We start from the raw sequence: 10,617 nt of genomic DNA, 5'->3' as shown, positions 1-10,617 counted from the left end.
GTAATTAACAAGTTAAAGACTGTGTAGCTAGTCCCTCCAATTCAGGGATCTCAAAGTCCTTCCTTGAGGGCCACAATCCAGTCAGGTTTTCAGAATTTTCCCAATGAATATGCATTGAAAGCAGTGCATGCACATAGAGCTCATGCATATTCATTGGGGAAATCCTGAAACCCGACTGGATTGTGGCCCTCAAGGAGGGACTTTGAGACCCCTGCTCCAATTGGTGAAGCAGAGGCTACACAAACATTTGGAGTCCATAGCTAAAACTTTACATTCTGCTCTTCCCATGCTCCCAGAATAAAGATACAGTAAAGGATCTCTGGCAGCTGATTTAAAAGTCACTGAATAGTCTTTGAACATGCAGAGCCAATCCACACTGGGGGAAAAAAATACTAGGAGAAGCTGGTAGGGATTTGTACAAAAATGTAAAGTCTTCTGGAGTCCTGCAGTGGTGAGATTGGGAAATCAGAATAGGTATCAGATTCAATTAAATTTATTAATGTAACCATTTTGCAAGTCTTGCCATGTAGTCTATAAACAGGCCTAGTCACTGAATTGTGCATACTTAAGGTGACCATATGTCCCGTTTTGAACGGAACAGTCCCGTTTTCAGATCCCCTGTCCCGTTGTCCCCACACACAGCTTCGGGATGCCAAAATGTCCCGTTTTCAGGGACAGCGCCCCGAAGCTGTGCGCGGGGACAACGGGACAGGCGATCGCTTCCTGTCCCTCCCCTGCCGCACCAAAAAAAAAAAAAAAAAAGCCTCCCTCCAGGCCTGATTTAGGTCCACCGCCGCTGCTCCTCTGCTCCCACTACTCACACTCAGAAGCCTTCTTCCCGACATCAATTCTGACTTCGGAGAGGACATTCCGGGCCAGCCAATCGCTGCCTGGCTGGCCCGGAACGTCCTCTCCGACGTCAGAATTGACGTCGGGAAGAAGGCTTCCGGGTGCGAGTAGTGGCAGCAGAGGAGCAGCGGCGGTGTACCAGAGGGAAGTTTAAATCGGGCCTAGAGGGAGGCTTTTGTTTTCCGCGGTAGGGGGGGGAGGAGGTAGGCAGGCTGGCTGGTTGGCTCTGGGGGAGGGAGGTAGGTAGGCAGGCTTTGGGGGAGGTAGGCAGGCAGGCAGGCTCTGGGGGAGGTAGGCAGGCAGGCTGGCTGGCTCTGGGGGAGGGAGGGAGGTAGGCAGGCTTTGGGGGAGGTAGGCAGGCTGGCTTTGGGGGAGGCAGGCAGGCAGGCTCTGGGGAAGGTAGGCAGGCAGGCTGGCTGGCTCTGGAGGAGGTAGGCAGGCAGATTGGCTGACTTTGGGGGAGACAGGCAGGCTGGCTCTGGGGGAGGCAGGAAGGCTGGCTCTGGGGGAGGTAGGCAGGCAGGCTGGCTTTGGGGAAGGCTGGCTTTGGGGGAGGTAGGCCGGCAGACTTTTTGGGAGGGGGTTGGACAAAGGCTGGAAGGCAGTGAGGGGACATAGGAAGGAGGGATCAAGTTTCAAGTTCAAGTTTATTCAGATTTGATTAATCGCTTTATCTTAATTCAAAGCGATGTACATAATAAAATTACAATTTAAAAAGTAATACATTAAAGAATGTTGACTAAACTACTGACAAGTTTGACAATAATGGAAACACTTAGGAAAGAGAAGGGCTAGAAGTTACATTATAATATAAAGATGGGGAAAACATTTAGGGAAAGTACATGAGGCAGGGAAAAGAACAAAGTCTTGGAATTATTTTATAATGAAATTATTGTTGACTTATAAAGGCATCAATAAATAAAAAAGATTTCAGATTACTTTTAAATTTTTCTAGGTTGGTTTCTTGTCTCAAATGGTAGGGTAAGGAATTCCAGGTTTGGGGTGCAGTAACAGAAAAAATGTATTGGCGTCGTGTATTTATGATTTTAAGAGATGGAATTGTTAACAAATGTTGTTCAGTAGATCTTAGTGTTCTATTCGTTGTGTAAGGGATTAGTAATTTATAAGGGATGAAGGAAGGAGAGAATTGGCAGAGAATGGGGGGGGGGTTGTAAGTAGAAGAAAGACTAGAGAGGACCAAAGGGGAAAGACAGGAGGCAGAAGCAGGACTTTGGGAGGTGCAGACAGAGGGGGAAAGCCCCTGAGGAAGAACAGAGAGAGGAAAGATCATAACAGAGGAGGGAGAGAGAGAGAGAGAGGGAGACCTGGAACAAAGGTACAAAGGAGAACTGACACTGGATCTGGGGGCACTAAGGACATAGGAAGGAGGCGCTGGGGACACTAAGGACATAGGAAGGTACTGGGGGCACTAAGGACATAGGAAGGAAGGAGGGAGGGAATAGAAAGGGACAATTGTTGGGCCTGAGTGCAGAAAGAAATGAAAGATAGGATGCACAGTCAGAAGGAAATGCAACCAGAGACTCATGAAATCAACAGACAGCAAAGGTAGGAAAAATGATTTTATTTTCAATTTAGTGATAAAAATGTGTCAGTTTTGAGAATTTATATCTGCTGTCTATATTTTGCACTATATTTGTCTATTTTTCCATAGTTACTGAGGTGACATCGTTGAAAACCCCCCAAATATAAATAATTAACATTTTCTCTGCGTATAGGGTGCTTTGTGTTTTTTTAAAAAAATTTTATGGTTACCATTATGAAATAATAAGATATTGTGTGTACATGAAAAATGAATGGAAGAAATTGGGGGTGGGGCTAGGGTAGGATTGGGGGTGGGGCTAGGGCTAGGGCGGGATTGGGGGTGGGACTGAATATTAATAGATGTCCCGTTTTGATGAAAAAAATAAAATGGTCATGTTATGCATACTTAGTGAATCATCCCTATTAAATATAATGGGTCCAGAGCAATTACTGTAATGTGTGTGTTAATTTTGCCATGATGAACCACAATGGTTTATTTATTTGTCCAATTTTCTATACTGTTCTCCCAGGAGAGCTCAGAACAGTTTACATGAATTTATTCAGGTATTCAAGTATTTTGGCCTGTCTGTCCTGGGTAAGGATCAAGCCACCCAACTCATCAAGCTTCACAACTGTCTCATAGACATGAAAGACTGGATAACTCACAATAAACTTCAACTTGACACTGCCAAAATAGAGTTCCTCTGTGCCAGGAAACAGAGCTCAAGCTTCATGCGCCCATATTTATCCTGGAAATCAACCACTCTAATAGCCAAAGATCAGGTCTACAGCCTCGGTGTGATACTGGCCGGGCAGTGAGCCCACATCTCCCACGTCGTCTCCATCTCATTCTATTACTTGCACCAGTTAAGAAGGATCTATCCTTACCTCACTGAACCAGACTTTGTCCAGCTCCTCTACGCCTATGTGCTCTTACGTATGGATTACTGCAACACACTCTGCAAAAAACCTGAACAGTCTGTAACGAGTACAGAATGCAGCAATCCACCTCCTATAAAAAAATCTCAGTTTCCATGACCCTGTCTCACCTGCACTATGCAAAGCGCACTGGCTGCCTATCAACAAGCGCTGTGCCTTCAAGGGCCTCATATTAGTCCATAAAAACCTCCACCACAAAGCACCCTACGACGTAGCTGCCAAATTGCAACCCTACATGCCCAACTGCCCCCTCTACTCCAAAACGGAAAAATGACTCTGCGTTCCCCAAGGAAGAGCCCTTCAACTGGAAACTGCATATAAACGCTCCTACAGCCATTTCATCCCTAAGCTTTAGAATCATTTGCCCACACAACTCAGATCCCTGGACTCTTTGACAACTTTCCGAAAGGCAGTAAAGACCTTCCTCTTCTGTTAACTGCTCTGGGCCTCAAATTAGCCACGAAGAACCAGGACAATGAAGTCCTCAAGCAATAAGAACAGATATATGAACTGCCAGATGAACAAGACTATACTAGTGCTCGACCTCCCCTCTATTTACCTCCAACATGCTTTTCAGTCCATGCCCTGCTATGCTCTCTATGTTTCCAGAGTGACCACCCCTAAACTATGTATGCTCTTGCTCCACCTGATTCCCTTCTGTACATAACATGTTAGCCTCACCTTGTACCTAGAACCTATGCCTATGGAATCTGTACATTGTTACTTGATGATAAATTGTTAGCCTTTAATATTGTACTTAGGTCCCCCTGTTATTCTCCCGGTTTTTCTATTAGCTCGTTCTCAGAATCTGTGTTTGGTCTTCTGTTATCCACCCTGAGCTTTCTGGGAGGGTGGGAAATAGATAAAAATAAATAAATAAAATACATTTCAACAAAATAATCCTCCCAGATTGACTGGCACAATTTGAATATTAGTAAGCCATAAGGGCTAAACTGAAGGCTGCAACACTCATAATTTAGTTCAGTGTGTCACAAACTGTGCTGCAGCGTGATTCTGAGTGTGCCGTGAGATGCCAGCAAAGAGGAGAGGCGCCAGGGAAGGAAGATGCCAGACCTCCAAGGGAAGGGGCAGATAGAGATGCCAGACCACTGGGGGGGAAGGGAAGGAGAGAGATGTTAAGACCACTGGATGGGGAAGGGGGGAAGAAGAGAGAGATGTCAGACCAGGGAAAGGAAGGAGGAGGGAGAGGTTCTAGACTAAGGCAGGGGAGGGAAAGACAGAGATGCCAGACCAAAAAGTGGAGAGGAAAGGATGGAGGGGAGAGAGATGCCAGACTGGGGGAAGGAGAGGATATAGATCCCAGACCTTAGGATGGGGAAAGGGGGAAGACAGATGTTAGACCATAGGAGAGGGAGGAGATGGTACACAAGGATGGAGGGGAAGGGGAGAGCTAGGGAGAACATGGTGCACAGGTATGGAATGGGAGAGGGAGGGAGGAGATGGCACACATGGATGGTGGGGAGGGCAGAGAGAGGGAGGAGATGTGCATATGGATAGATGGGAAGATGGATAGATGGATAGATCGGAAAGGTAGATGTATTTGAGGAAGAAGCAGAAAAATGGAAGAAAGTTGAATGTTAAAAGTTAATGCCAAAGATGGATGTAGTATCCAAAAAGACCAGGGAATGTTCTATAAAGATTAATGTGACCATTTATTTTTTTCATCATAACGGGACATCTATTAATATTTGGTCCCGCCCCAATCCAGCCCTAGCCCCACCCCCAATTTCACCATTGTGCTCAAAATCTACGGAGGCGGGTAAAAAAGAGTCTCTAGTTCTGGTGTCCAATGAGAAAGCCACAAGCAGTGTCCAATCAGGAAACGGTTCGTATAGCCAATTGGCAGAAGTCTTACATCTGGCACTTCGGCAGGGGGAGGGGAGCGGAAGCTGCGTGTCATCACTGTGCCCTCTGCCTCTTTCCTTTTTTTATACCCATGTGCTTGCATGCAGGGTAGAGCTACCGTCGGGAAAACAAAACTCTTCTGTGAAGTGTGAGCAGAAGCATGCTGCTGTTTCCTGCGCGGAAAAGCCTCCTGCAAGGTGTGAACAGGAGCTGCTACAGGTTATTGTCCAAGTCCCAGCAAAACTACACCAGTGGGAAAAAGGTACAGTGCTCCCGTGCAGTACGGCTGCGCAAGGGCAGCAAGAGGAGGATTGTACCTGCTTGGGGTTACTGAATGTCACTGTCTTGGTGCTCCTTAAATAGTGCTAAATTAAGCGCTTGCTAATTTGCCGCAGAAGGGCGCACTGCTGCTGACCATTTAAGTTTTTGTAAATGTTTGTATCTGTCGGCTCAAATGATACTGCTAATTTAAAGATTTTAAAACAGTGCAAGCTGTTTACCAAGGTTGAATGAGGATGGCATCTTTATATCTGATGAGCCTGTTGGTTTTGTTCAAACAGCTGTGTATAATAGACCCCGTTTTTATTTACGTATTTGGATTTATATCCCGAAGAGCTCAAAATGGGAAACAAGTTTACATACATAATAGAGCATAACAGCCAATTGCTTAAGCAGCTGGGCACACGATGGAAGGATGATGTTGCAGATGGTAGGAGTCTGATCAGCAGGCAAGACACAAATTATGTCATTTAACAGTAGTTCATTTAAATCCAAAAAAAGCATCTGCAGTTTTTTTTTTTAAGCTGCTAATTGTTTAAGATGTGCTAAGTTTTTACATGGAAGCAAAGAAACATAATGGCAGATAAAAGCCAAATGGCCTATCCAGTTTGCCCATCTGCAACATACACTATCTCCTCCTTTCCATAAAGGAAGTGCTGTTCTGATCCTGACTAAATGATACAAAAACTGTAACTAAATTAGAGCTAAGAGTAGAAGACTTCAAAAGCTGAGCAACTCAGAAATTACTTCAAACTCTGGGAAACTGTAGTGGCGATCCAGTTCTGGCTATAACTAGCTTACAATATAAAGGTCAAACTTTTTTGTATTAGATTAAGTTAATACATGAATGACAGACATATAAAAGTCAAGTTTCCCTCATGGTGTCGGTGAAAAACAAGCTACTTGCGATGCATTATAGCACTTGCATTTTTGCTAAATTCTTTGCCACATTACCTGATTCTTTCAGCTGTTGACTGTGAGTGTTGAAAATATGGCTGTAGGATTATATTTCTGTAGTGAAGGGATTTAAGAGTTATACAAAACTTAATGGCACAATCCTGAGGGGAAAAAAACTCTTGTTTTCACTGTTTTTGAAGGGTCTTATCCTGGGAATCTATGAGAGAGAAAAAGACAAAGGTGATGGGATTCATTTCACCAATGCTGGAGAATTGTTCAACAGCACTGTGTCTGGAAGACTGAGAGACATGTTGGCAATGTAAGTGTTTTAGAACAGTTTTATAGCAGTGCCTTTTGTATTGAAAGGGAAAATTCTGATTTGGAAACACTGGGGCTGATATTTGAAGCAATTTTAAACGGTCTAAGAGGCTTTGGCCCGCTTAAATCACCTGTTGGCACCCAACTTCCGATATTCAGTAGTATTTTTTTCTTTTTATTAATCTTTATTCATTTTTAAAGCTCAGGGGGGTGAGGGATTGGAGGGAGGGGAATAAATATTGATAGTGATATTTGGGTAACTTTATTCTTTATTTGTATTGTATATTAGGATATATTATGATATTATATGCAGGAAAATGAAATTATTGAATGATAATAGTATAATATGATGTATAGATAATAGTGTAATATGTGGAATATATTTTGTTCTTTCATTTGTATGACATTTCATTAAAAATCAATAAAGAATTTAAAAAAAAAAGCTCACAATAAGTGTAACAAATAATACAATCATTTATACTTTAACATCACTTAATACCTCTTCAAATTCTAACTCGCATCAAATAATCCCCTTCCCTTATACCCAACATTATTCATAAGCAAAAGAAATCGTAACATTCCCACCCACCCCGGACGTGTATGAACAAAAGAGAAAAAATTAATATTCTATGCAGTAATTTCAATCTTTACAGTATCTTGTTAATGGCTCCCAAATAACCTGAAATTTCTTAAAATTTCCCTGCTGCATGGCAATTATCCTTTCCATTTTGAATATGTGATATAATGACATCATCAGTAATGTGGCAGAGTTCACGGGCAGACAAGGCTGAAGCAGCCTGTTAGAGTGCTACTGGCCTGACGCTGCTTAGGGATGTAAGTAGGACTCGTGGTGGGGTTACGATGGGAGGGAGGGAAGGATGGGGATTCGGCTGCTTGGCGGGTGCTCGGGGGGGGGGAGGGGTGCGCTCTCAAGGTTTCTGCTGCATGAGGGATGGGAGGGAGGGTAGGATAGAAGCTGGGCAAGGGTCCTGCTGCATGAGGGATGGGAGAGAGGGGAGGAAAGATGCTGCACATGTGGGGGAGAGAAAGGAAAGAGGAAGAATTGGGGTGAAGGAGAGGAAGGGAGAGATGATCATGTACATACCCCCGAAAATAAGACCTAGTGCCTTTTTTGGGCCTAAAATTTATTTTTTAAAATCTTTATTGATTTTTCAATCTTCAATAGTGCAATACATAAATATATCATATATAATAAGTCAATATAAGCACATTTAACTTTCAGATACACATAACGAACCATTTTCTCCCGCCCAATGATAATTTAATAAAACACAAAAGCATATATTTCCCCAATAACCTTATCCTAATCAGTTATTCATATCCTTCCATCCTCCCACCCATCCCATGTGTAAATACTTAAAGATCAAATTTTGTGTTTTGTGATTACAATGTGTTAGATTTGAAACGTGTATCCTGCCAGAACTGGTGTTAGACTGCAAATGTGAGCTAGGATTTAACAGAGAGAGGAAAAGTCTTTTTTGTTTGTTTATTTTGTTTACACCACAGCACCAATGTGGTTAGGATAAGGCAAAGGGGGTGAAGAGGCTATAAAATAAAGCCACCAGGATGTTTGAAAAAAAACAACCAATTGGGCAGGAAAATCGAATTGAAAAATTGATTCAATAGGCTGAATTGAATCGAAATTTTTTTTCCTGAATCAGGCAGCACTAATAGGAATCACACTGCCTCTGTTTTTCTTTTGATTTTCTTTTGCTTTGTTTTAAAAAATAAAAATAAAACATTCACTAGCATACCCTTACCTTGCATGTAGTTCTCGTGTTTTTATGATAAGCTTTCACAATTTTGTAAAGCTTAATCATGTTAACATTGAATTATGCCTGAACAGAAATGTGTTCATTCTTTTAGATCAGGACCTCCTCTTGCAAAAGGAAAGACACGTATATTGTATGGTTTGCACCAGGTAAGCTGCTTATAGTAGCATTTGTTAAAATAACAGATTAAGAAGCTAGTGTACTAAAGCGTATTAATGTTTACTCCCTAAAGATGTGATTTTTCTACAAATCTACTAGACTACTGAAAACCGCTGTAGAACTGTACTAGAATAGAGAGTTGCACAGGAACGGGGTTTGTAGGAATCCCCCTCAGGCCTGCAGGAAGCCCATGGAGATGGAAGCAGTTCTGCGGGGATCCCGCAGGATTATCATAATGCCAGCCTCGCTCTCTTGCCTATTACCCATTCTAGGAATTCAGGGTCCACTTTGAAATTGAGATGAGCATAAATGCCGCCGCTTCCTTTGCTTGAATTGGCCCAGCTGCACTGTCTAACATAACAACTGTGTCAGCAGCAGATCACCCGATCTACTGATGCATGCATGTAGCAAGGTGACCTCAATGAATCTGTGCTGCTGTCAGAACAGAAGAGAGTTCTCGCTCGCACCCGCAGAACCCGCAATTACCATCCCTAGCTTCCATCTTCCATGTAAAATGGAAGTCTTACAGAAGTAGATAGCAGAGTAGAAGTTGCTGCAGACTCTAAGTACACTACTCTCAGGCTTGCAAGTACCTTCCTTCCTATCCCAATTTATGTATTCTGACTTGTATATAGTTTGAGTAGGTGGGGGGAAGGGATGGAGAAGCAGTGCTGGGTAATAAAGAGAAAGGAGCCTTTATAAAAATAAAAAAAAATCTTGCTCCAGACCATGCAGGCTCAGTTGTTTGCAGTGTGGTGACTGCAGGTACAGGTGGGGATGGAGGAGATTACTTATGGGGATGGAATGGATCTTAGCGGGGATAGGCAGGGATGGTTTAGATTCTTGTGGAGATGGGCAAGGATGGGTGAAATTTCTGTCCCTGTACAATTCTACCAAAACTGTTAATCTGATGTCCTTTAAAGACTTCTCTTTATATTTTGTTTGGTTATTTATAATTTTCTATGTATTTGGGAGTTAATCATTTTCTACTTCTTGTTTTATAATCTGTAGTATGTAAATTGTTGAATGTATTTCTGTTTTGATTGTAGAAAGGCTTATTTATCAGGGTAATTGCTTTGAGCCAAAATTGAAATATAAATCAAATACCTCATTAGCATAGATATTGCAATTTATGTATTACAATGCAAAATAGAACTTTACTTTTAGTACAGCAAAAAGAAATATGCATTGAAGTGACTAAAATGTAATACCTGCATCAAAGCATGAAGGGGTTGGTATAGCGTATAAACTTCAATATAGAATGAGATTTTTGGGCCAAAAAAAGGCCCTAAAATGGGGGTCTCGTCCTATATTCGGGTCATCACCCATTGACCACCCGACCCCCTCCCAGACTTGAATCAGGCTTCTGCCGTATGACCTGGTAGGCCAGGACAGGAGGGATCCCTCCCGTCTTCCAACCTGGCCGATTCTAACAATTTTGTGTGGTTTTTTTTTTTTTACCCCCTGCATACCTTTTTTTTTTTTTTTGCATCCCTGGTGGTCCAGCAGTATATGGGCAGGAGCGAGCTTTCCATGCTCCTGCCCTGCGCTGAGCCCCTCCCTCAGATCTTGCGGCCAGCGGCAAACCCGGCCGGCACGCAGGAGTGAGCTTTTCGAGCTCCTGCCCGGCCCTGCACTGCTCCCTGAATGGCTGCCGCCAGTTTTCACAGGACTCGGGAGAACTGGCGGCAGCCATTTTAGGGAGTGGCGCCAGGCAGGAGCTGTGACTTTAATCACTGCGCCACACTCTCCCCATCAGAATTAGAACAATTGATGTGATGAATGCCAAATTTAGCTGCGTGAATCATGTTGAATATTGACCTCTGAATTTTCCACAAAAACTTTAATAGCTATTTTTTTTTACTGAGTAGTCATTCCTAACATAGTAGATGACGGCAGATAAAGACCCGAAAGGTCCATCTAGTCTGCCCAACCTGATTCAGTCTAAAAATTTGTTAGATTTTTTTTCTTCTTA

General features: G+C 42.9%; 1 protein-coding gene across 2 annotated transcripts in view; it reads left to right on the top strand.

Moving 5' to 3' along the window:
* Positions 1-5,090: 5,090 nt before the first annotated feature.
* Positions 5,091-10,617, top strand: part of LAP3 (leucine aminopeptidase 3) — a 52,159-nt gene continuing 46,632 nt past the window's right edge. The window contains exons 1-4 of one of the 2 annotated variants that reach the window (XM_033948726.1): positions 5,091-5,176; positions 5,304-5,458; positions 6,573-6,691; positions 8,578-8,632. In XM_033948726.1, coding sequence (XP_033804617.1) covers positions 5,357-5,458; positions 6,573-6,691; positions 8,578-8,632 — 276 coding nt within the window. In that variant the 5' untranslated portion in view covers positions 5,091-5,176; positions 5,304-5,356. Of the gene's footprint in view, positions 5,177-5,204; positions 5,459-6,572; positions 6,692-8,577; positions 8,633-10,617 lie in introns of those variants that run through there. The other variant, XM_033948717.1, reaches the window with a different exon arrangement.

Source organism: Geotrypetes seraphini, chromosome 1, assembly GCF_902459505.1.
Source record: "Geotrypetes seraphini chromosome 1, aGeoSer1.1, whole genome shotgun sequence".
Taxonomy (NCBI): Eukaryota; Metazoa; Chordata; class Amphibia; order Gymnophiona; family Dermophiidae; genus Geotrypetes; species Geotrypetes seraphini.
The sequence above is the reverse complement of the archived record's forward strand: the minus strand, read 5'-3'. Positions and strand labels throughout refer to the sequence as shown.